Here is a 27,761-nt window from a genome sequence, read left to right as displayed (position 1 = left end):
AGAGATATGAAGTGTTTCCATTTTCTTCAAATGATGGGGTATCGGAGTTTCACAGTTTGGTCCCTTCTGATCATCCTCGTCTGTTTGGTTTTCATTTAATACGCATTTTAAGCGTTTACCCTATTGCTAAGTTAATGATGATCCAAGAAAGCAAGTCCATCATCAACTAGACCACAAATTTACATTCTTGGCTTTAACACAAACATTACCTACTTCAGCCATAACTTCAGACACAACAGTTCAGCTTAAAATTAAGCAACTCTTTAAATAAAAATATTTATTGAATAAATCAATAATGTTTGACTTATTCTTGAAAAGGTCATTTTCAAAATAACCTTCTTTGAACGGAGCATGGACAGAGGAAGACAGCTGGGCCACTTGTCCACTGCAGGTTGTTTCTAGTGGAACTTGTTCGACTGCTTGTATCAGATCTCTTTTCAAATAATCGACTTTTGGATTTTTATTTCGAAAGGATATGTCCTAACAGTCTAGGTTAGTGAACAAAGGTTGGTTTGTTCAATAATTAAATTGAATTTCGACTCTTGCAGGGCTAATAAAACCGCTTGCTATACCATTCAGCGATGTCAGGTAAGGTTGGAGGACTTCTTGCGTTGATATTTTGCCAGGGCTCATTCCTGTCGTTTCAGTACGGTCCGTAACCTGAGAAGAAGTTAAACCTAAGTGTGTTGGTAGAACATAAACATAGAGCACATACAGAAAACTGTATACAATTGTGACACTGAAGGGCATAACTCCATTGACTGCGAATGTGAAATTTTTTAGATATAAGTTAGATAATCAGTACTAGTATATTGTTGGGCAACTGTTCTTCGACCTCTTATTGTCGATCCAGCTCGACGCTTTGTCTAATGATTTATTGCTTTTGAAAAATACTCCAAGACGTGTTTTTTTCGAGGTATCGTGGAATCTAGCTATCGTAGTGAAGAAATGGTTATTTATTTGTAATTAATAAGTGACTGGGTGCTATTAAAACCAATTGCTACACCATCAAACGGTGACAGTTAAGGTTGGAGAACTTCTTGCGTTGATATCGTGCTAGGACTCATCCCTGTTCTTGCAGTGTCATCTGCAACCTAAGAGGAAACTAAGCCTAAGTATGTTGGTAGATCATAAACATAGTGCACATACAGAAAATCACATTAATACACTCCGTTGTGACACTGGAGGGCATTACTCTATTTTCTGTGTTCAATCTGTTAGATATGACTTTAATCATTATATTGTTGGGATGGTGTTCTTTGAATTCTGTTACCTAGCTTTCATACTTCGTCTAATGCTTTATCGATCTTGAGAAAATGTTGGAATCTAGCTGTTATTTTTTAAGTAATAAGCTTACTGAATGCACCATTCAGCGATTCCGATAAGGCAGGTGGTCTTCTTGAATTAATATCGTGTCAGGACTCACTCCTACCGTTGCAGCTGATAAACGGTTAAGCAAGCTGATAGCTTGTAGGGTAAATTTAAAAAAAAAGGCTAGAAAAAACGAAATTTTACAAAACCGCAAAGATAAGATTTAACAAACAATCTTTAACATCACACCATAGTGAGCACTACAAAAAACCAAACGATAGACCTGACCGGCGAGGATAGGCGGACCAGGATGACGGAAACAACGAAACTGCAGGCTCATATAATGTGGTTTTTATTGTTTTTCTCCAGTAAAAAAAGGTAGATTTAAAATTATTTAAATATTTTTAAACTCATTTATCAACCTTAAAAAAGATAAAGTTTCATATCTTCAAATAAATCAGACATAATTAAGAAGCTTCTTCTTTTTTTTTTAAATTAGGGATACCATTGACCTCTAACCGTTTCGTCAATGTCTCGATGACGAATGTACCGCTTTATCGCTTTTTGGACCGATAAACCAATTCACAACACGATCCTTCCTACAATGATTTCTCCACGAGAGACAAACAAAAATGATTTTTTAGCAAGACAGAAGAGTACAGAAGAAAATGAATAATCAGCCAGAATACAGAATCATTACTTTGATAGCTTGAATTATCCAATGGTTTCATCATTCATCGTATTTGAGCAACAAAGAAAATATGTCTGGTTATGCCAAATTCGAAAATTAACAGGCAAAAATAGACCCAAAACCAGTGGTGAGGCTCAAAAGGGTGCACCGCGGTTCTAGTTCCAGTTGTTGACACTTGATAGTGTCCAGTTAGCTTCACTATTTAAGGTCCTCTCTCTCTCTCACTCACTCTCTCTCTCTCCCTCTCTCCCTCTGCCTTTTGCATCTTTATTCCTTCTCCAATTCCATTGGATCATCTTCAATAGTAGAAGAGCAAGCTAGAATCATTTCATATTATAATTTGGTCCTCCGGGCCGGATTTTTTAGTTGAAAAAGACTTCGATGGCCCACCGATTACTTTGGCGTGTACGGTCAAACCGGATGGCTTGTGGGAGGCGACTTTGTACTTTTTCTTACCAGAGGCCGCTTTGTCATTAGCCTCTCCTAGGTATCACAGTCAGGTATCCAGCCATTCTACAGACATTTAAAGTGTGCCGATCGGAAACCAGCCCAGGCCCCGAAACATCTCCTATGGCTTTTTCTTTCTGCTCGGAGGAAACGTCGACTATGTTGAACCTGCTGTTTTCCAAAAGGGTCGAGTAGGTTATCGTTTGGGCTGGATTGATCTCTTCATGAGGATAAAAAGAAAAAAGGCCATCCCTGCAGGGTTCAAAGCATTTGCTAACGATCATTTTCATCGGGTATCGTGCTCAATATTTGTTTTTAGATGATGAATTCAAGAAGAAATCTCAAAAGTTAGTATTTAGTTTGCATGAGTTTCGTTCAACGAGGTGGTATGTTGAACTGGTCGGCATTGATCACATTACTGGGTCCGTCTATTCTCGCTGGGTTTACGTTTCACTCATGTTTTAGTTTCACACCATATTCAGTAAGAAAATTGTGTACAGTAAATTCTGTTTAAAACTTTCTCTTGGGCCTTTATGGCCGAGGATCTGACTAAAACGTCGTACTGATACAAGTAAAAATACGCCGCATTAAAAATATTTACGTATAAAATATTTACCGCTCGTTAAAAAATGTTATAAACTGGAATGGTAAATAAGGGATAGTCGAGATTTAATTAAAGAAACTGAATATTGAGAAGCCAACCGGGCACGAATTTGAAGATAACCTCGTGGTAGGTCGAGTGAGATAGTTTTGAACACCATTTTTAAAATGCCTCAACTAGAATAAATATGTGGGTGTGTCTCTTTTATATATATTAATAATATATTTTTATTAATTATTTATTATGACTGTCATATTTTATATTGTCAGTTTGGTCTAAAGTAGTTCAACTAGCTTATCCAAAATAAGGTACAAATATTTTATTTCTAGCAGATACAATTCAATTTGTTTTCAAAAATTGATATATTAGTAAATATGTGTATGAATCAAATTTACTGTTTGGATCAATTTATTACTGGCAAATGTGGGATTTTGAGCCTTGAAATCATGTAAACTATGTAAGCAATGTGTGTGCTTTTGCTCCTCTGATAAGATATATGGTAGTTGTTACAATGAAAATTGTTCAAATTGCGGGTTTTTAATTGCTCCTTGAAATGAGAGAATTGCCAGCTTAGGTGAAATGATTTATCACCGTTTTGTTTCAAATTTGTGTGGGTATGGTCACACGGCATCGTCCTGTTTGCCGGGAATACACAGCGATCCTCTAAATTGAATCGCGTGCGCGCAAGGTCAATTCTTGACGGTTTTTCTTTTGTTTTATCCCACGAACGATTTTTAAGTCAAACAGTTGACGGACCACGTGGAAGTCCCCCGAAAAAATTTTCGTGGATCCAACTTTCTCTTTGCCCTTTCACTTGCACCCACCTTCACTCAGGAGAGTCAATCCTTGTTTTTTTTTCCTCGAATACTTTTATCCTTTTTCTTTTTCGACGGGAGAAAAAGGTCGACTGTTCCAGAGGTCGACCTTGATTCAAATGAGAATAACTGATATGCGTTTTATTTATTCACCAGCAGGACCCAATCCCCGGCTCCGATTAAACGATTATTAATTAATTCTCCTTAATTCAAAAAATTAGCATCGTTTATTGCAGAAATTTTAAATATATTACTGTTGAAACTCTCGTAACAAAAAAAGGAAATAGTGTTCTAACCATGCACCTCACTTAAACAAAAAGAATACTTTATTTTTCGACGATCATTCTACGTCAAATTCGATATTTTCTGACTCTAAAATCACCCAAAAGAGACACATTTCTCCTCTCTCTCTCTCTAAAAACCCCTGCTCATCATTTATTTGCCAGATCTGCCACCCTCTTATGTTGTTATACTAATGATCTTCCGAAGGCGGCCCCTAGACGATCAATTATATTGCGCAATATTAGAAATTGCGCAATATTTTTGACCATTTAGGGTTAATATTGAAGTTTGCCCGCTGATTGAATAAAAGCTGAAACGAGTTTAATTTTTATTGCACCTAATTTTCATTGCACCGTGCAGGGTTAATATTGCCCAATATTTTTTAGTCTATGTCTAGCGTTCGAAGGACGAAGACGTCTAGCGCGTTGGTATCGACAAAATGGCGGAGAAAGTAAAAAACTTAAAAAAAAAGGGAGTTAATCATTGCATACAGATTGCATACAGCTATATAGAGAATTGCCAGTTCTGTGGCAGAAATTCTAAAAATGAAGGATTAGCAAGATCATGTTAAAAAAAATACCGTCTATGAAATATTGTTTTCTTAATACAGAGAGATGTTTTCAGAAGAAACGAAAGATGATGTGAAAAAAATATAATTCTGTAAGAAGCAATTATCCCAAGGAGCTCAAGAAACACCTTCAATTGATGAAGATCAAGATGTCATTAAACTAGTGCCCAATAAAAGTTGTGTGCAATGTTATTTACGTCTAGGGTCCGCCTGTCATTCAGTATTATTGCACAATAAAAGTATTGTGCAATGTAATTGTAGGTCTAGGGTCCCCTTAGTATTCAATATTAATGCACAATGAAAGTAATGTGCAATGTTATTGTAGGTCTAGGGTCCGCTTAGCATTCAATATTAATGCACAATAAAAGTATTGTGCAATGTAATTGTAGGTCTAGGGTCCGCTTAGCATTCAATATTAATGGACAATAAAAGTAATGTGCAATGTTATTGTAGCCTAGGGTCCGCCTTTCCATCAGTACTAATGTACAATAAAAGTATTGTGCAATGTAATTGTAGGTCTAGGGTCAGCTTAGCATTCAATTTTAATGCACAATAAAAGTAATGTCCAATGTTATTGTAGGTCTAGGGTCCGCTTAGCATTCAATATTAATGCACACTAAAAGTATTGTGCAATGTAATTGTAGGTCTAGGGTCCGCTTAGTATTCAATATTAATGCACAATGAAAGTAATGTGCAATGTTATTGTAGGTCTAGGGTCCGCTTAGCATTCAATATTAATGCACAATAAAAGTATTGTGCAATGTTATTGTAGGTCTAGGGTCCGCATAATATCCTTAAATATTGCACTTATAATCTATACGCGGATGACTTCCAAAGTTAACCCTCCTTTTCACCTCAATCATACGAATCCAAAAGGATCTGAGTTCAACTTCTTTTGGGACTCTCTCTTTACGTCGTTAAGTCCCGGGATAGAGGGTTTTGATTCCATCCCCTTATCAAATCATCTGTCCCTCTGACCTGCATTAACAACCAATCGATATCCTTCTAGCCATCGGTCAAAAACCTAGGGGTCAAATGCTATCCTAGAAACCCACATTTCCCTAATCTCCCGCTGATTCTGCTCCACCCTTTGCCAATTCCGTCATGTGAGCTAACTCTTCTCAATCAGCACCCGCAAACTCCTAGCCCCATTTCGATTATGGCTGTTTGGTCTACGGTGGACTCACAGACGAGCTTGTTAACAAACTCAAGATAAACTTCGGTTGCAGGTTCTCCCCAAAGAAGACATTTATATTTAATATGAATCCTGGTTTGAAATAGCTGTACCCCCTCCTATCACAGGCTATACTTTCTTGGCTTCTTCCTCTATCAAACAATTTTTTCTCTTTCTCCTTCCTATACTTATAATCTTTTAACATTTACGTCCTCTGTCCACACTCGTTGAACTACGGCGACGACGGTTGGTATAGTGTGGTTTGAGGCTCGAGACCCCGAAACGGCTCACCTCGAGTTCTCATCCATTTCTCAATCCGGGTTCCTTCATTTTATCCTGTGACCCCTCCCAACCATTGGTTGCAAGGGGGGTATCCGGGCACAAAATAAAGGTGTAGCCCAGAGGGCGTGGCAACCTCTCTAAAGCAAAAGCTGTACTCGTGTCGGCCTAGGGTCGGCATGGGCGGCGGGTGCCTTAGCAGAGTCACACGAGGGCCAGTGCATCAGATCCTGTCAGCATAGACGGGGGAGGGTGTATGGCCATCTGTACCACGGGGTAACTGAAAAGTTCCAAAATCAGCCTTAGTTACACTGGGAACGTTTCGTGATGGTAGTTGGTGTCGCCCCTGGCGGGAACTTAGACAGAGGCTGTCTTCTGTTTGTGACCTTCGTGAAGCTTGCGCATGGCCAGCGTTATTACCCCCGGCTTCACGGGAGACGGTGGACAGGACGACCGCATATAGGCGTTGAGGACGCGATGATTATACTGAATAGTCCCTCGAATGCGTGAGTAAGCGAAAGGAAACGGGTAGTGAATCGGTTGCTCTGAGTCGAGTATGCTTTGCATTGCTGTGGTACCCTTGGGGAAGCGAAGGATCGGACCACCTAGGCTAAGCCTTTGGCGTCCCTCGAATGCACATAGCAGGTGTAGGCTGAGCTCGATAAGAGATTTTACCGTAGGGTGTGGTTAGCAATTCCACTTTAAACAAAACCGCAACCAGGGCGTTCCCGGAAGTTTCTACGCTGGGGAAGCCTCAATACTCTGGGAGATAGAGACGCCTTCTCTATCTAGGCGGGAGAACAGGCTAATGTATTTCGGCTTGTTAGCCCTTTGCGTGCGGCATACGACCCGATTCACAATGCTGGCCCGACCATTCGGAGAGGACAAGCGGAGAGCGAGATTGTCTTGGCCCTTAGGGGCTGGGGCGCCTCTACACCAATGCTGCGGCGGTAACACCATTCCGACGTATGCGGAGGTGCGTCAGCTCTCATCTTGAGAATCAAAACGTCCGATAAGGCCGAATAGGCCAGGTGCGGACGTTAAAGATCCTCTTGTCTTGTGACGAAGAGTTCTCGGGAATCTCACGTCCACACTCGTTCCTGCCCTTCTGATCTCTACCCCGTCATACAAATCCATCTTTTTTCAGTTCCTTCCTTATTCTGAAACTACGTCCATTCGACGTGCCTCAATCCTTTCTACCATTAAGTGCAGTCTTTTCGACTACCTCCTGTCATTACAATTTAACATCGATGTTTAATTTTTTTTAAATTTACCCCCTTCTTATTTAATTTAGTTTGGTTCATTTATTTTCATATGACACGTAAATCTTTATTTATATACTTATTTTGACATGAATTGTGCCAGATTTTGTACATTTTTGTTAATTATGCGATCCCAAAGCTCCAGAATAAAATTCATTTTATTCTTCTTCTTCAAACACTTACGACACAAAACGGACGTAAAACCCTATATAAAAAAATTTAATATACTTGATAATTAATACTCGAATTTGATTTTTTGAGTAAATGATTCTGCACTAATTTTCTGATTCGAATTTCAGCAACAGGGACGGAAGGTGTTAATTTTATTTAAGCTTCTATTAGAAGGAAAGGCGGACCCTAGACATACAATAACAATGCACAATACTTTTACTGTGTAATGGTACTAAATGAAAAGCGGACCCTACACCTACAATACCATTGCACAATACTTTTATTGTGCAATAATACTGAATGACAGAATGACCCTAGACTTACAATAACATTGCACAATACTTTTATTGTGCAATAATACTGAATGACAGACGGACCCTAGACCTACAATAACATTGCACAATACTTTTTATTGTGCACTAGTTTAATGACATCTTGATCTTCATCAATTGTCACTCAGCACAACTCATTATGTTCTCCAGTGGCGTTTCCCCTTAAAACATTAATTTTTAAGGCATTTTCTTCTTAAAAATAATAACAATTCAAATAAACACCTTTTGGTAATATTCTTTAGTTCAATGCAAATCAAAAGGTCGCAGGATTAGACGATGTTGAACAACAGTTGGTAACTTTTACATTTTCAATCAGGCTATTTACCAATTAAAGCGTTAAAAATGAATATTCAACGTGGAATGAATATTGCGCCATCTTTTATTGTTCTCAGTGAAATTATAAAATAGCGAGGACTAATATAAAATTCAGGGGCTAATTAAAAGAAGAAAAAACTAACCCGAGCATACAAATGGCATACAATTGGCCAATTAAGGACTCTGGTCCTGTACGATCCCAAGTTCCACAGGGAATTTTCGTTCAGATCAATTCTTTGAGCATCTTACTTTTCTCTATCTTTTACTTCCTGAAACTGAACTTGGAAAGTTTGTAAAAAGTACAAAAACTACTTAGCAGCTCCTCTTAGGACTGTTTAAAAAATAGCACGACAAAAATTACTAGATTCAATGTGATTTTTTTCTGGATGTCGCAAACGAGGGTTCAAACCACTTTTCAATATATTTACCATACTATTTTCAGTTAAAAAACCGTGGGTAACGCTAGGATTCGAACCTAGGTCCGCTAGTGTGGCAAATACGAGTCGACTAACCACTCGGCTCCAACGGTCCCTTTGTTGTAATTAATTAAAAAATGAAATATCTTTTATCTAATTTGACCCAAAAAATAGTTCATAACATCTTAAAAACATTTCTTTTAAAAATAGAAGATGTGGTTCGCGAAACCACGCTCAACATTTACAAAATAATGTTGTTGACAAAATTTAAAACCAATTAACTTTTCATCTAAGACAAATTTTGTAATGGTGTTTAAATATGTCGCGTTTGGCCTTTCTGTTATTCTGTTTACGTCATCGAAGCGCAAAAGATCCAAAGCTTTTTAGGACGGTTGGTTGACTTCGGCCTGGAAAAATCCTTTTAACAAAAACATGTGACAAACATCCAACGTGCTATTTATCAAAAAGAAAAACAACATCCTCAACGACCAAAGAAATCGCCTTTTCTACTTCTGCCTACCATGTTCATTACTGTATTTATGCTGCACAACTTTATGTTAAGATCGCCTCTCAGAAGGTTTTTTCTCGCTTTCCCCTAGGAAGCATACTCGTAGATTTTCTTGACTGGGTTAATTATTATTGCGTTTCAAATGGCTTTTTCACTGAAATACCTTATGACATATATTTGATATTAAACTATTCCATATTACCTCTCTTAGACATTTGTATAAACATTTGTCACGTCCGGTCGTGTTACACAAAAGGTTTGCCAGATGTGCTATTGGTTTATCCAATGGCACGATGAAAAAAATAATATAACAACAATTTTATAATGTTTTGTCATTAGATCGATTGCGAATGGATGAAGATTTTTCGCACTCTGTTTCATAATATATCTACTTTAATAAAATAATTCTTCCTGATTGATAACGAATCAATTTATTGTTTTTAAATGCCAAAGATAAATAAAAGGGGAGATTTGCTAAATTATCCACTCCAATCTATGAACATTAAGTTTTGCTACTCTGACCACCTTTGGGTCTTTTCATGTTCTTTTCTTTTTTCTTAACTGTAATAACCCTTTCGGTCTGTTTCGTGTTTTACCCCGATTGCAACTCCTCAAAGGATTCTTTAAATGTCCGATCGATGAAGGTGATGAAGAGTATTTTTTTGTTTGTCGCAATAGCATAATTACATGACTTGGATCCTGCAAAATCTAGAAGTACTTCACGCTTGGACCATGTTTTAACGCTACCGTCTGCTTACAATGAAATTTGTCGCTTGTTCTTGTAATTTACATTATGCCTATTTAATCGATTTTACGTTAAAGTAAAGTAATTCCTGTCATACAGGAAGGTTTGCCTTTCAACTATTTTTTTATATTATTCTCTAATAAAATTCCATGCGGTTCGCCGGAATTCGAACCAGAACAAATAAGAGTCGGATGCCACAACCTGACGACCACCATTATCCCCTTGAGTTTATATTATTTTTATTTTCTTTATTTATCAGGACGTAAGGACATACAAGACGAAATTATCTCCAAGGAAATTAAAACAATTTTGTCACAACGCTTAAAGTTATATAGTAAAAACAGAATATCGGCTAATCGAACAAGAAAAGAATCCGAAACAGACATTTTTAGAAATGCGTGAGGTCAGACTGGGTGAAGGGATAATAATTTAAACGAAATCTGGTTCCAAACTTGGGGTCAGAACAAAATATGGCCATACGTGGTTCGTAGAAGCAGAAGCAAAATATTAAGGGTGTTAAACAAACCGTGCTAATTGTGTTTTGAATTAAACTGAAGGATTTTTGTGGGCGCAAGTGTGTTTTTTCGGAGTTAATAGCATACTCAAAACTTTCACAACGCACGTCTTGATTTCTGCTAACCGTTGTACCAGTGTGCCAGCGTGCCATTTCGAAAACTCTTTTAACGTCCATATGCTGGGTTTATTTTGGGGAACGCTGGATACTCAATTTTTTCCGTGTACATTTTCATCGATTCCGCGTTACCGGGAGTGAACATGGATTAGGTTTGATTGTGAATGTTTCCATAGGCTTAGGGTTAGAGTAAGCGTTAGGGACTGGTTGGGTTAGGGATAGATTTTTTATTAGGGACGGGTTACATTAAGAATTGAGTTAGTACTAAGGGCAGATTAGGTTAGGTTCAGTTAGGCTAAATGATGGATTAGATTATCGGGGAGTACGCATCGTGGGGTTTCGGTTAGGCCAGGATTAGGAGCGGATTAGGAGGGTGATGTATTGGTTAGAATTATGGTAAGGATAAGGGAAGAGTTAGTTTAGATAAGGTTAGTGTTAGAGTTTGTGTTATGATCAGGTTAGGTTAGGAAGTGTTAGGGTTAGGAATGGGTAGGTTACTTTATGGACGGGTTAAGTTAGGAAGGGTTAATGTTAAGTCAGAAAGAGGGACGGGTTAGAATTATGATAAGGGTTATGGACGAGCTAGTTTAAGTAGAGTTAGGATTAAGAACTGAATAGGATATGTATAGTTAGGGTTAATGTTTGGATAGGGCTAGGGGCGGGTTCGAATAGGTTAGATTTAGGTTAGAATTTAGGACGGTTAGGTTATGTAGTGTTACGATAGGGTTAGGAACACGCTAGGTTAGGAGTATGTTAGGTTATGGTTTTTTGGACCCTAGGCAATGCCTATCATCAGAGATTCAAAAGATGATAGTGGCTGTCGGTGATTATTTACCGCACTAATGGGACAGAAATATGTGTCATAACGAAACTTTACACGCAGATAAATATTCGCAAATTTTGCCGTAAATGGCACAGTCTCCTGAAATCAGCAGCGTTTCGAGGTTATACGGTCGTTCCATCTAGGAGCTTGACCCCTTGGGCCCGGAGAAGAATTTCTCGCTGGGCCACAAATTTCATTCAGCACAAATTGTATGCCTCGACGCAATGGGGGAAGATTGTTAAAATTAAGATTAGGCTAGGTAGGGTAAGGATTACGGATGGTTATGCTAGGTAGGATTAAGAGTAGGAGACGGGTTACTTATCAAGGATTCAATATTTTTCCATATTGCGGACAAAATATGCATGATGTTAGCTATAAGCTTTGGTTTACTTGCCAAGTTAGTTATTTTCAACACACAAAAGAAACCTAAAAGCAAAAAGAAAGAATTAATTCGATTAATAAGCTCTTTTAACAGATGAAAAATTGGAAAGGTGGTCCACTATTATTTCAATAGCATACAATTGCTGGAATATCCTGATTATCATAGGTAGAATTCGAATCTTGGAAATAAAACTTCGAAGAAATAGAAATTCAACTCTGATTCAAGCAGGAACATACTCCTTCAAAACTTCCGGAAGAAGAGATCACCTAGTGTTACGATGATCTTCAAAATGTGTTGAACAAAAGAAACTCTCATGATTTCAAATGCCTCTAATCATGGAGATGATCAATGCACAAGTTGGCAAAAGAAAAGAACGTACAAAGTCGTAGGTTGGTCTAGTTTGGAAAAGGTTCATGTCATGGGGTTTTGACTACACTGGACTCTGAGCTTATTTGTTAATACAGATTAATTTTTTATGTGTTATTCATATGTTAACAATTAATTTAATTGGTTATACAGGTAATTCTTTTCCAAAATAATATCTTTGTACCGTTGGTTGTTTACAGGTTTTTTTTACCAGTCTGTTGGTCTATTATGTAAGAGTTGGTGTAAATCACGGTTAGCAAGTTTGTGCCAGGCGTAAAATAAATCGTTCAATTCTCCGGAAAGATCGCGGAAAATGAGAGCTCACGTTTATCCCCGGCTGTTAAGGTATAAGTTGCCAGTGCGAGGGCTGCGGTTATGGTGGGAGTAGGAAGTGTTGTTAAGTTCCATGGGCCGGAAACGAGTTTCACTTTCACTCGTGGCCAATTCCGTCCCCACTCGGCCGGCGGCACCCCTCTCACGAGTCTTAGAATGAAGAGAAAAATAAGACAGAAAAAAAATAAAAAGTTCAACTCTTGTTAACTCCCGCCACGCCAGCTCCAATACGCCTGTCTCTTCCTGAATTTCACTTTCACCGAAAACCCGGCTCCTGAGGCTGACCCTAAACTGAGTCACTTTTGGTCCTCTTTTGCCTTGTTAAAACCCCTCATAACGTGGAACGGGCGATTAGGCGATTTCAGCCTGAACAAAAGTATAATCCACTACTAAAAACTAAATAAAATAAGTCACGAGCTTTTAGACTTTTGGAATATACCATACATTTTTATGAATATACACCCAAAAAAAGGACACTTCTATCTTGTTATTTGTTTCAAACTATAAGTATTTTAATCGTTATATTAATTACAAAACACTTATTATTAAGTTATGATGGTTTGAAAGAAAATTCACCTAAGAGTTTATTACCTAATTTTGATCTTAAGGCCTTATGTCTCCTAGGCATAATGGTATGGTATGGTACGGTGGTAAGGATACTAGGAAGCGGGGTTTGTGCTCCCCAGGCACTGCACCCTTTTGGCTTATTGTACCTTCCTAGTTCCTTAGTTTAGTGCAGTAGACTCTTTCCTTCTCCTTAGAAGTACCAGGTCATTGACTGTCGCTGCTACAATTTCATTCCCTAAATTTTTTCGTATGTTAGGTTGACTCTCCATTGAGCTGTTGCTTCGTATTCGGCAAAATTGGCACTCAAACTGACAGCCAAATACCGTTGAATTCCATAAAGAATGTGAAAACCATCTACCTCTAATTGACAGAGCTAGAGTGTACTGCTTAGGCCGAAGAAAAGGTTTGGATCCCTTTAGTTGAGTGAAGGTCCAATGCGGCGTGCCTAGAAATAAAAGGACCAGTTTGTTAAATAGGCATCCATATCACACGCACTGTCTGTCAGCTCTGAAGAAAATTCCCTCTCTAGAATAAAATTAAAACTACAGGCTCTTCCAATAGAATAATGGACACTTAAACCAATTCAGCAAAGTTTTGTACCAAACTGTGTTTTCTAAAAATTGTGTCATGACAACGTTGCCCAGATACCATGACCTATAAACTGGCCATGTAAATGAGTGGGTATTATCTGCAAGATCTCGCTTATCTCCTCGTATTCCTTAAACGCTGTCCAAGACTATCAAAAGAGAGTGATGAGTTGCCCGGTGGCAGTTAGCGCACTCTTGGTATGGTATGGCATCGTGATACTAGGAAGCGGGTTTGTGCCCCCAGGCACCGCAGCCTTCTGACTTATTGTACCTTCCTAGTTCCTTAGTTCAGTGCAATAGGCTCAATCCTTCTTCTTAGAAGTATCAGGTCATTGACTGTCGCTGCTACAATTTCATTCCCTAAGTTTTTTCCGTACGTTAGGTTAAATCTTCATTGAACTGTTGCTTCGCCTTCGTAGACACCTAAGCACAAAGTAAAAATCAACTTGTGATACATAATTCTTCAATAAGGGCGGTTTGAAGCTGTTGTTGTTACCGGTTGTTGTAGGAGGAGGCTATGTCTAACCCGTCTGTCCCATGAGTGCTCATTGTGATCATTACATATTCCTAGTAATAGGTGACAACTGGAGCTACACGGGGTCGAGCAGTACCTTGCATTAACACCAAGTTGTCCGTAATAAATGGAGCGGATGGGACCACAGCTTCCAGAAAAACTTTCTCGACCTTAGTGCAGTCAATCATTCGGGACGGGCATGGATATTGATTCCACCCCATACCATAACTATCTTTAAAAAGACCATGCATGGCATATGAAGCAAAGTTTTCATCACGCCTTCTTCACATTACTGGTCATCCATTTGCCATAAACCAAACCGGCACTCATATGGGAAAAGAACACCTCCTTATTGTTTAACACTCCAAACGAGATGCTGATTTGCCAATAGTCGCCTTTCTACTCGATGCCTCTCCTGTAGAGAACCTGGTATTATGGTATGGTATGGTGATAAGGATACTAGGTAGCAGGGTTTGTACTCCCCAGACACTGCAGCCTTCTGGCTTATTATACATTCCTAGTTCCTTAGTTCAGTGCGATAGACTCAATTCTTCTCCTTAGAATTATCAGGTCATTGACTGTCGCTGCTACAATTTCATTCCCTAAGTTTTTCGTATGTTAGGTTGAATCTCCGTTGAGCTGTTGCTTCGCAGTCGAAGATGATATGGGTGACCTCATTAAATAATCTGCAGATGGGATCTTCGTTGTGCATGCCTATGTTTGCTCAGATGCCAGTGACCGGTTAGTAGTCCTATCACTCCTCTGAGTTTAGCCCTCTCCAGTTGCCAGTCTTGGTGAGGGTTGTTTCATCATAAGTTTACTATGTCTATGAGTTTTTCCACTTCTCCTATTGTTTTGTTTGGATCCATTCTGCGATGGATGATTCTATATTTGTTTTTGTTATCCCAAGTATAGGTTCGGGCCCTTTGTATGGTCTTGGAGATCCTCCTCTGGCCAGTCTGTCTGCTTTCTCGTTACCCAAAATTCCTCTGTGCCCTGGCACCCAAGATATCAGGTTGTTATGTTTCCCCAGGTTTTGGAGGTTTTGGATGCATTCACTGACTAATTTTGATGTAGTTCTTTTACATGCTAATGCTTTAATGGCTGCTTGGCTATCAGATCTTATAAGGATTTTTTTTTGCCAGTGTAACCTCTTTTAAGATTTTCCAGGGCACAAGAAATGATGTAGAGAAACTGAGACTAGAGACTAGGCTATTCTCACGAAGACCTCTGATGATTGTTTTAGGCCAAAAAGGTGATAAAGTTATAACAGATTGGAAGTAAAGTGATGGGATGGAGAATAGGTTATGTTTTGAGGCTTTGTGGTGTTTAATTTGATTCGACATTTTTGAACCATTGTTCAATGTAATGTAGGTGTGACTGGGCCGGATATAAAGGATATATTATACTGAGTATAGTAGCTTCTCGAGGACGAAACCCTAAGGGACTTCCGAGTCCAACTTGTACATAGGAGAGTGTGAGGATCCGAATCTAAAGTACCAGTCTGCCTAGTAGGACTTAGGGAGGAGGAAGTATGTAGAGGGCAGGATGCCGTTGAATATTCAGAGCAAAACGAAGCGCCAGACTCGATCGAAAGCCTGGTCGACATAGAGAAAAACTCCCGAGCACTTTCTTCTCAAGGGAGGATGCGATGATGTCCACAACGCGAAGGCACTGTTGAACTGGTGATGCCTAATTCAAAATTGATGGCCGAGGATTATATTAGAGGATTCCAAAATGGAGAGTGTGGAGCAGGCACTTATATCTGAAGTGCATGTATTGTGAGAATGTACTTATTTGCATGAATCTGTAGTGTGAGATTAGTACTTCCTCGCCCTATTTGAGTATGGTCAATATTAGTTTAGTAGTAAGTTCATAGAAAAGATTGAGTATGAATATGTATTTAGGTTATGCATATAGGTGCAGAAATGACCTAGTTGCCAACCAAAGGCTTAACATTGGTGAGCAGGATGGGCAAGATCAAGGTCTGAATCCAAACAACAGTTGAGTAAAGTTGATGGTCGGTATTGGCCCTACGGACAACGAGACAGTTCCTCACTGAAGATGGCGTAAAGCGGAAACACGTTTGAATAACATCAAAACCCGCGAGTGTGGACTGGACTCAGTACAACCCTGTCTGATTCCGTTATTAGCACACTCAAGTACACAGAGTTAAAATGATTACCTTAGAGTGGTTTATGCAGTCTGCTGATTGCTTTGATGACTGTGGCCACTCCATGGATTTCCACATATATGGTATTTTCGATTCCTAGTATACCAAGAGGTATACCATGAGCTTTAAAAACGGATTGCACCTTCGTAATTTTTCTACGGGGATGGACTTCCTTATTAATGGATGATTAATCATATATGTACTAAAATGCACTTAAGTCCATAAAAATCTTTGGTTGGCTGACAACTTAATTTTACTCTCTATGTTAATGATGTAGTGAACAAAAGCTGGGGATCATTGCTTTGTCACGAGCCTTTTACTGTTCAAATTGATTACAGATGTTTCTACCCATTTTGGAGTAGGACATGTAGGACTAATATCGTCAAATCGCACAGAACAAGTCTTCACGGGTCAACCTTTTATGTTTTAAGCAATGCGATTTTAGAACGACTGAAATCTGTTCCAAAATAGGAAACTATGACTCGAACATGTACAAACACAAGAGAATTAAGAATCCTCTATTATAATCTAGTCTAGATAGCGGTTTTTTTCTGTCTCGTTTTTAGTCTACTCTAATCTAACTAGTCAAGCTGTTTTTTATTTTTGTCAATTTGAATAACATCAAAAGTCGCGAGTGTAAACGGACCCAGTGCCTGTTCAACACCAAAGTTTTGATTCTCAAGACATAATGTCTGATGTTAGAAAGTCCGCTACAGAAATCTGAGTTGTGAGAACATTTTTATTACCTAGGATCCCTACTGTGAGATACCTAACCAGATCCAACTTTGCTGGGCAACACCTGGGAAGGTGATTCCCAGTGCAAAAAGGTCCACATGCAGAACATGTTGGAGATTTTCGAGTGCTTCATGCAGTCAGCGTATTCCTTGTATGACCGTACTCAATACAGAGATGTCTACATAAGATCGTTAATATGTGCTTCATTATGAAGCCCGGATTTGCTTCCAATTTGAATAAAATGGGAAGTCGGCATGAGAAGTTTGTGGCATGGGTGATCGAAGTCACGGTTGGAGCAGGGGCGTATTTAGCCGAAGGTCGTGGGTTCGAAACCCCCTCGTGACACTAACGTTTGCTTCTCAAACAAGATCTTACATAAAAGATTAATATAATAAGTAAAGAAGTAATCACTTCAGTAACAGCCCGCCGTGGCCATTTTCATAAGGCGCTGAAAATCGATTCCTGATGGCAAAAGAGGTAAAATGCGAAAGGTTGTAGGTTGAAATGGTGAGTTGGTATCCTCGTGGATCGAAATCACGATAGCTCAAGTGGTTAGAGCAGCGGCGTATTAGCCGAAGGTCGTGGGTTCGAATCCCGCTCGTGACACCAACTTTCACATCTGAACCAAACCTTACATAGTCTACGTAAAACATTGGTCTAAGAACACCACCTTGGGAGACTCCTGCACGAATGGATGGGTGAATGGTTAAACTTAACAATTAAAAAAGTGAACTATACAAAATCCCATTTAAAGCTCATCACCGTTGCTCCTTGGTTAGGAAAATTCTGTTAAGTCTATTACAACGGGAGAATATTCTAAAATGTGGCGATGAGCATCAAATGCCGACAGTTAAAATTAATGAATTGCAAATTAATTTGTATTTGTGCTATAGTTTTATAGATTTATTTTATAAATTTTAAAACTAAAAAAATTATAATATTCTGAAAGATCGTCAAAATCTATTTCTTAGTTTAATTAATTATTCCTTTTGTATAAGGTCTTGGTTGAGATGAAAAAGCTAGTGTCACGAGCGGGATTCGAACCCACGAACTTCGGCTAATACGCCGCTGCTCTAACCACTTGAGCTATCGTGATTTCCAACCACTCGGACACCAACATCACAACCTACAACTTTTCGTAATTTACTATCTCTTTTTTCCATTTTTTCAAATGTCGTGTAATCAGGATTCGTTTCTCAGCGACTTATGAAAATGGCCACGGCGAGCTGTTAGTGAAGTGATTACTTCTTTACTTATTACATTAATCCATTTATGTTTAGCGGTCTAATTGACTATCTTAATTATTTCAATTAATTTTTCTTTTCACGTAAGATTTGGTTGAGATGGGGAGTCGGTGTCCAAGTAGATCGAAGCCATAGTACAAGTGTTTACAGCAGCGGTGACATTAGCCGAAAGTCGTGGGTTCGAATCCCATTCAACACACTAGCCTTTTTCATCTCAACCAAGACCTTGCATAAAAAGAATAATTAATGGAACTAATTAATATGGTGAATTAGACCACTAAACATAAATGGGTTTATTTCTTAATTAATTGAGGTGACAGGTCAAGTAAGGACAATTTGACTTTGAATCACTCCAGCAATGTTTTTGTCTAATTTTATTAAACTTTGTAACGTAGGAAAAAAATGTTTCGATGAGCCCTTGACTAGGACTACCGTAATCGATGACAGCGGATTGTAATAGATATGAAAGAGGAGGGAGAAATGTTCTGGACAGAAAGGCGTAAATAAGATCATTGCTTATCAAAGAAAGTGGTAAATGACGGTCGAAAGAGCCGGTTACACATTTGATAATGAACCGGCCGTAATTGGTGAAAAGATAAGGATTCCTATCGGCTCCGCGGACTGGAGGGGGTCTCTGGTGGGGGCCTCGCCGTTCAACGGGAAGGGAAAGACGTCCAGTTACCATTTGCCAGTGCTTGGCTGGGTAGAGGAGAGAAGGTGTGTGTGTAAAGGGGATCCATCATGTACGAGGCTAAGTGTCTAGTGATGGACTACCAACCACATAGCGGTACCGTGCCTGCGGCAGTGGCCCAACCCCAGCAGAATCACCACCACCATCAGTTTCACCAGCTTCACCCCCTTGCACCGGACACGTCGGCCCGTTGGAGCCAATACCAGCAACTCTGGAGGCAGCACCACATGTTCATCAACGGTGAGCCAATCGTATTTTCACGTTCAGCATCCCTTTGTAGGGCGCAAGCGTCCCTATACGGCGAACCGCCCCCAAACCTTATCGATCAACCCTTCGGCACCCGCCTCCCGCCAGGGCGACTCCTCCTCCTAGGTCACGGACGTTATCTTATCCTTATCTCGAGCCTCGAAATCTCCCTATTACCAATTCGTCGAAATCGAACAGTAAAATTTTGACTGACTCTCGGTTTTAAGGAGAAAGACCTTTTATAGACACCACTGATAACGATTCCGTTTTAAACTCATTTTATCTGTATGACTTAATGATGTCAAATGCCTTTCTTCGTCATAATAAAACAATTGACAAATCTACTTATATTTGAGATGTATACTAAATTTTTAAAAACCTACAAGTTGATGTACGTAGTCAGTTCAGTCAGATACTGACCATACCTAAAAAGAACAAAAAAAACTATTTATTCCATAGCTTATATTTTCCTCATGCACTTATTTCGAAGAAAAAGCTAGATAAAAAATCATGTCGAATGTCTTCCTTATTAAAAAAAATTAAATCTCACTCCATGTAAATTTTTTCATTGCCTAAAGATCTTCACCATAAAACATCTGACATATCTACTACTATTTGAGATCTATACTAAGTTTAAAAAAATCTACAAGTTGTAAGTAATCATAACTAAAAAGAACAAAAATTCCCATTATTGACACCATCGTATATATTTTCTTGACTTGGATATTTCCAAGGTAAAGCTACATAAAAATGTAGTTAAATTTTTTCCTTCTTTCTTAGAAACACCATGTAAATTTTATCATTGTTTAAAGATCTCGAAATTCCTTTTCTTCACCATAAAATAATTGACATATCTACTGATATTTGCGATCTATACTAATTTTAAAAAACCTACAAATCGTAAGTTAGTCAGATTCTGACCATACCTAAAAAGGACAAAAAATCTTCGGAATAAAAATTTCATCGCATTTATTTTCTTGTGCACTTAAATATTTCCATGGCAAAGCTAGATAAAAATCATGGAATATGTTTTTCTTGTTTAAAAAAAAAAGATCTAAATCTGAATAGGAACACCACGTAATTTTTTTATGACCTAGATATGTCAAGTTTCTTTCCTGACTATAAAACAACAAATCTACTGATATTGAGATCTATTGGGTTGTCCGGAAAATAATGCAGGATTTTAAGTTTTCATTAAAAAAAATCTATATAAAATATTCTGTTTACGTTTACAGGATTACTCNTGGGAAATTATTTTGATTAAAGAACATTGCTTTAAAGTAACTAGTTTCTTTTTTTTTGTTTAATACCAAAATCCTGCATTATTTTCCGGACAACCCAATATATATATTTTTTTAAATAATTCGTCAACACAGTATCAAGTAATCACTACAGTCCGATACTGAACATACCTAAAAAAAGAAAAATCCCACTATTGATTCAATCCCATATATTTTCTTGTATATTTTTACATTTCAAAGATAAATCTAGATAAAAATCATCTAGAATGTTTTTAATTGCCTAAAGATGTCACGTTCGTTGCTTCCCAAAAATTTACAAATGTAAAGATATTTGAGATCTATAGAAAATTTTTACAAAAACCTACAAGTCGTAAGTAATCAGTCCAGTAAGATACTGAACCTTAAAAGAACAAGAAAAACACTATTTATTCCATCGCTTATATTTTATAGTGCACTTATTTCGAATTTACAGCTAAATAAAAAATCATGTCAAATGTTTTCCTTATAAAAAAAAAATCTCATGAAAAACACCGTGTATATTTTTTGACCTAAAGATTTCAAGTCCCTTTCTTCACTATAAAAAAACGGACATATCTAGTGATATTTGAGATCTACAGTAAATTTAAAAAAACCTACAAGTCGTAAGTTATATGTTCGGTCAGATACTGACACCTAAAAAGGACAAAAAATTTTCGGAACAAAAATTACCTCACATATATTTTCTTATAAGATAAAGCTAGATAAAAATCACGTCAAATGTTTTTATTACCTAAAGATGTCAAGTTTCTTAGTTTCCCATTAAAAAATTGGCAAATCCACAAATAGTTGTTTTCTGGCCTAAAGTCATAAATAATCAGTCCAGTCGGGTACTGAAAATACCTCAAAAAATCTTCGATTCAAACGCATTTTCCTTGCATTTATTTCAAAGATAAAACTAGATAAAAAATCATGGCAAACGTTTTCCTTATTAAAAAAACATAAGTCTCAATAGTAAATGTTTTCACGACCTAAAAATGTCGAGTTCCTTTCAAAAAATTGACAGATTTGATATCTACATTAAATTTTTTTTTAAACTTACAAGTAAGTAATCAGTTCGTATAGAACATAAAATCCCATTATTGATGCCAACGCATATACTTTCTTATGCGCTTAAATATTTCAAAAAAGTAAGATGAAAATTATGTACGATGTTTTCCTTATTCAAATCTCAATAGAATCACCATGGAAATTTTTTCATTGCTTAAAGTTCTCAAATGTCAATTTCTTTGACATAAAACAAGTTACAAATCTAGATATTTGGCATATATAGTAAATTGAAACAAAAAAACGTACAAATTGTAAGTAATTAGTATAGGCAGATAGTGAATATACCTAAAAAGAAAAAATATCACTATTGATTCCATAGGATATTTTCTTGTACACGTAAATATTTCGAAGATGAAGCTTGATAAAATTCATGTAAAATGTTTTCCTTATTAAAAAGAAATAAATCTCAATAGAACCACCATGGAAATTTTTTTCATTGCTTAAAGTTCTCAAATGTCAATTTCTTTGACATAAAGCAAGTTACAAATCTAGATATTTGACATATATAGTAAATAGAAACAAAAAAACGTACAAATTGTAAGTAATTAGTTTAGGCATATAGTGAATATACCTAAAAAGAAAAAATATCACTATTGATTCCATAGCATATATTTTCTTGTACACTTAATTATTTCGAAGATGAAGCTTGATAAAAATCACGTATAATGTTTTCCTTAAAAAAAAAAGAAAAAAAATCAACAGTTAAATATCTATAGAAACAGCAGGTAAATTTTTGTGATAATTTCATTCTTCCTTCTCGAATATGCAAGATTTGTTTCTTTTATCCAGGGAAACATCTTAGGTAAATATTTTTTCCTTTTATGCTTTTGAAAGATTTGAGCTTAATAAGACGTTTTATTTCACGCATAAACTTTACTATTCAGCATAATTTATCTGATACTTCGAATCGAATCGTACTTTGCCCCTTGATAAGTGATTAGAAGATCCGTACGAAACTGATCTTTGACATTTTCCAGCACATATCTAAACCTACGTGGTTTGGCTTTTAAGGGAGAATTTTATCAATAACAAATCAAATTCGATCATTTACAAAATAATTTGTTTCTAATGAGTTTTTTCCCTACAAAATTTAACCTGAGAGAAAATTTATTTTTTTTTTCTTTGGAATGTTTACCAGTTTAAATTCAGTTTCCTAGTCGTAAATTACTCATTGGGTTTGCAATGTCACGTGCACGTCGGATTAGCTCTTGAAAGGCTTCAGGAATCGTTAAGCCTTTTGCAAGATTTCGATGTGTGAGTTTATCACCGAACAAATAACAAATTTCCATTTTTTTAATTTAATCCAAAGTAGAGGGGATGTTTGTTATTTGCAAAGTGTTAACGTTAATTCGAATATTTAGTCAATTATTTCTAACCGTTAACCGTGTTTCTTTCGTTTAATCGACTTTTAATTCGTGATAATGATTGGCCACGGATTATTTTAAAATAGGATCATCAGGGGAGGCGTCGAAAAATCTACTTTCACCTAAAGCCCACGTCTGATTATTGTTCCTGACGTCTATGAAATTAAACAATTCTAAGCTTACTTTGATAAGGGCAATAATATTTGTGTTTACTCTGCCCTCTCTTAAAAGAATTATCTCGAGCGTAATTTTCTCGGAATTACAACGTCAATAAAACTATTGAAGGCTGTATGAAAAATTTTGTTTTGAGCGGCTCCAAAAAAATGTGATCATCTTCGATCAAATTTGATTCGATGTCGTACCAAATCTTCAGCGCAAGATAGGTTGGCAGTATAACAGACAACCACACAGATATATTTTAAAGGAGAAAAGTCTATAAAGACATTTTTCCCAGCCTAATTACACAACCGTCTAAATGGGAACGCAGCGTAAGGTAAAACGTATTCAATCTCTCAGAGTAATTAGGAAAATTTTAGACAATATAATGATAAATAGTCCAGATAAAAATGTTTCGTCTAGACCAGATGTACCTGTTTTCATAGTTTCCTATTTTTCCTGGGCTTTTTATTGGGATGAGTCGAAACTGAACATATATTTTTTTCTAATTTAAACATTTCTTTAGGAAATCAAATCGAGTTGAAATGCTAGTTTTTGTATTGTTCTATGGTAGGTTATGCTACGAGACAATCGTTCCAACTTCCTTGAGTAGGTTAATGGTTTTTTAAAAAATTTCTCCTCTTGTCAATATTTCCTCCTTCTTCTATAGAGACAAGCAGAAATCGTATTTCTGAAGCATTACTTTCCTCAAAGAGGTGCTCACGACCGCCAGACATATGGGACTTTCGCTGATGTGCTTACTTTCAGTTTTGCACCGCCTTTCCATCGATAACTCTTCCATTTAAACTGGCTGTTACGCCTACGGGTCGATAATTTGCGGCAAAATTGTTGATTTAACAATTTGAAAGGCAATTGTGCTTTGACTTTTACTGTTTATCTTTTGGTATGTACGATGTCCGATAAATTTCCCTCGCCCTACTTGTTTTTTTCTGTCATTTGAAGGACGTTTAATTATTTTCCTCCCGGCTTTTCGATAGCGCTGAGGTATCGGACGTCAAGGTTTGCCGAAAAAGGCGGAAAATTTTTTTTGAATTTGTACAACAGTCATCTGGCCGTTTATTGATGCTCACACGTCCTCGGGCTATAACAATAGAAACTGCGGAGGTTCTACTTAAAATAACGCTTACCGAGGCAAACTACATTTTCTTTTGTCTCTTGTGACATTCATGGTCTTCCGACAATTCGGCCTGGTTACCGAGTTAATTGTGAAAACTGGGCCTTTTGTACAATTGTACAAAAACAAGCGACTCAACCTTAAAATATCAGGTTGTAGTTCATCAAGAAACAATAATTAATTGAATCTAAATTTCTATTGCTATGGCAATTCCTGTTATTGTGGTAATGTCTACTCCTTCTATTATTCCAGCAGATAATAGAAGCAAATATGATTTTGCAATGTTTCCAAAAAATTAAGTGCTTTTAAAAAGCATCCTTTGATAACATTTCTTCACTCGTCGATATTTCTTTTTGCTACTGTGTGATTTTGCCTAAATCAAGGGAATTTCTTTAAACTAGCAGTTTTGAATCTTTTGGCTACATCTGGAACTTCATTTAAATATGTTCAAGTTATTGATGCTACAAATTTATGCTATAATTTTATAAATAAGTTTAAACTTTCTTTTTCTCTTTTTAGTCCAATCCAAATGCAAGTCGTCCAATCTCTCTCTCTCTCTCTCTCTCTCTCTCTCTCTCTCTCTCTCTCTCTCTCTCTCTCTCTTTCTGAACTCCTATCCGGTGCTTTTCATAGGCGGCAGTACCTGTCAGGAGTTCAACCAGAATCATGGTTCTTTTGAGGTTACCCTCCAGCAATACTGCTGCTGCATTATTATAACTAAATAACCTAGACCGCTTTGGTTTGTTGCTCAATATTCCATCACAAACACACCCAAACAACTATTGTTCACGTTAATAAATACACTCACTCCAATTAAGGAAATTATTTCAGCCTATGTATGAAAAGGCTATATGCCTTATACGTTTATATGCTTTAAGTACCGAATCAATTTTTTATTATAACAACTACTGCACCTTAGAAGTTGTTTAAATATCCAGGCAGGCCGCTTTATTCTTTGCTGCGCTAATTCCTCACATTCTAATAACGTGTGCTTTACAGATACTCATGTGTCTAGTTATTAATAATTATCTATCTATCTTTCTCTTTCTCTCCTTCCCTTCACTATCGCAATTCACTTTGCACTCAAATCGCCAAGAATTATCTCTACGTTTCTTTTTTTAAAGGCACCAGACGTCATCACTCTCTCTCCTCCCACTCTCTCTCTCTCTCTCTCTCTCTCTCTCTCTCTCTCTCTCTCTCTCCGTCACTCTTACTCGGTATCTTTCTTCTTTCCTCTCATTATCGCTGTTCACTTTGTTGTCAAGTTGCCAAGAATTGTCCCTACGTTAAAAAAAAATACATCAGACGCATCACTTACTCAATCTCTCTGTTTGTCTTCTTCACTCCCACTGTCTCTCTCTCTCTCTCTCTCTCTCTCTCTCTCTCTCTCTCTCTCTCTCTTTTACTCTTATTCTCTATCTTTCTCTTTTCCTCTCATTACAACTGTTAATTTGTACTTAAATCGCCAAGAATTGTCTCTATCTTGTGTTTTTATTATATAATGTACCTGTCATGTCTGATCTCGTTCTGTACATTTTTTATTTTTAGTTTTATTATAGTAGAGAACATAGATTTCAAAATTATTAAACGATGTCCAAATTTGTCAACCCGGTAAATTAATATTTACACTTTCATCGGCGTCGTACTTAATTTGCTTTTAATATAAATAAATGTACTAAATTCTTTGTATTTTATTACTTTCAGGGGTTATTTTTCCAGTATCCAACTACTGTCTAATATACTTTCCGCGCAATTACGTTCGGTTTGGAAAAATTCCAGGTTGCAAATAGCATACCGAGTGAAAAATGTACCGTCGTAGAACAACGCCTGGTTATTTCTTTCTCGGCCGCATGCAGCCATCGATGTGCTATCGGAAAATAAAACTCGACGAAGCGTTATCGACACGTCTCACGATCAAGGACTCTTCGCACCTCGCGGAAACGTGTTTTTCTATCGGATTTTCGTATAGTTTCCAACAGTCAAGGATTTCAGTGTTGTGATAGGAAGTCGGACGGCCTTGTCCGGACCTGCAGTGCCACTGAAGGTAAACATCTTGTACTGGGAACCACTCCTTAACGACAGGAATACCTAGATGAAAATCCGATCGGATGGATGGGCTCTTCCAACCTTGATTGTGTTTGTAAAAAAAATCCATCGATGGCAAATTTTTATCATAAAATCTATCATAGTTTGATTAATTTTTAACCTTAATTCTACAGTAGATCGAAGCAAGATGTTATAGCTCATAGAAGGAAGGGTCTTAAACATTGCATTTAAATGTTAATTTGAATGAACTGTTTTTACTATTCACATTGAGATGTGAATGCCTGTGACATTAATATTATAAAATAAATATGCAGATTAGACCAAGAGTGAAAATATGCGGACTTAGAGGCCAAAATTTGACATCAATCAGCTACATTTTTTGGAATAATTTAAATATTTACTTTATTGTTTTATTTTCAGATTAAATATTTCGAACCAGAAGTTAGAACGGAAAAAGCATTTATGGGATTCAGTCGAGCACGGCGATTCGGGAGGAAAAGTTATCCGGTCCAACTGTAATTTTTACGACTAGATTACGTTCAGCCTTTTCCCTACACGGAAAATTTCCCTTTTCTCTCTGAGTTAATTTCACCGTGGAAATAGTTGCGATTCCTTCTGAATTTCCTTCTGTCCACGAATCGGCCGAAGGCAAATGTCAAATGGACTTTTTAAAAGCTTTTGCCCAAGAAGGCCGCGCGAGGGAGAAAAAAAGACCTTATGAATTTTATTGCCTTGAAGGACGTCCGCCGATGTGCTTATATTCGTCTCTCGTGCTTTTCCCCATTAGATTGATAGATTTTTTTTTTTTTGAAGAATATATAATATTGTATTAAAAACTCTCTCCGAAATTCTTCAAAAAAAAAAATCTATGTAACTATTGAGAGGAATGTCTCTATAATTGGAACAAAATCTGCCTAAATTGCATTATTTGGGGTAAATTTTAAAGAAATTTCATTGTTTTGTTTCTGAGATACTTTGGTGCATAAACCTGTCCAAAAAGTCCATGATTCGAAGTCTTAACTTAATCATGAATCCATGAATCAAAAATTCATTATCAACGCTAGATTTCATTGCATTTTCTTAACCCCCTTTCATTTAAACACATTAATAATTAAATAAAAAAACCTTTATTCTATAAAACTAACTCTTTAAACTCTAAAATTTAAATACAGTAACATCCAATTACTTGAAAACTAAAAGGTTATAAAATTGTTCAGAAATTCTTAGATTACTCGATTACTTTTACTGTTATAATCAACGTAAGATGTGATAAAAGACTTTTCAAAACGTTAATGATTCCCTTCTTATCGGTTTTGACTCCTGGCCTTCGCCGTTCGGACGTGTGTACTCGTATTAAAATAATTCGTATTTCACAGACGTTTACATTATTCAAATATCGGGCATATTTTACGTCCGCTTTCTGACTTGTGGAAAATCCGTAGAAGTCTGTTCGAGACTGTAAAGGCAATTTTTATGAAAATTGTCTGGCTCCTGATTGTTCCTTATTAACAGCTCAGGGGGAGA

General features: G+C 37.1%; 1 protein-coding gene across 7 annotated transcripts in view; it reads left to right on the top strand.

Annotated features, from left to right (window-relative positions):
- LOC106668258 (hepatic leukemia factor) overlaps nt 1–27,761 on the top strand; it is a 115,777-nt gene that overhangs the window by 23,393 nt on the left and 64,623 nt on the right. The window contains exon 1 of one of the 7 annotated variants that reach the window (XM_024224620.1): nt 18,914–19,203. The exons of 4 other annotated variants lie outside the window; for them this stretch is intronic. In XM_024224620.1, coding sequence (XP_024080388.1) covers nt 19,014–19,203 — 190 coding nt within the window. In that variant the 5' untranslated portion in view covers nt 18,914–19,013. Of the gene's footprint in view, nt 1–18,913; nt 19,204–27,761 lie in introns of those variants that run through there. 2 more of the 7 variants (XM_014396843.2, XM_024224621.1) reach the window with 2 other exon arrangements.

Source organism: Cimex lectularius, unplaced genomic scaffold (assembly GCF_000648675.2).
Source record: "Cimex lectularius strain Harlan isolate CLEC.00 unplaced genomic scaffold, Clec_2.1 scaffold71, whole genome shotgun sequence".
NCBI classification, from domain to species: Eukaryota; Metazoa; Arthropoda; class Insecta; order Hemiptera; family Cimicidae; genus Cimex; species Cimex lectularius.
Note: the sequence above shows the minus strand (reverse complement) of the source record. Positions and strands in the feature narration are given on the sequence as shown.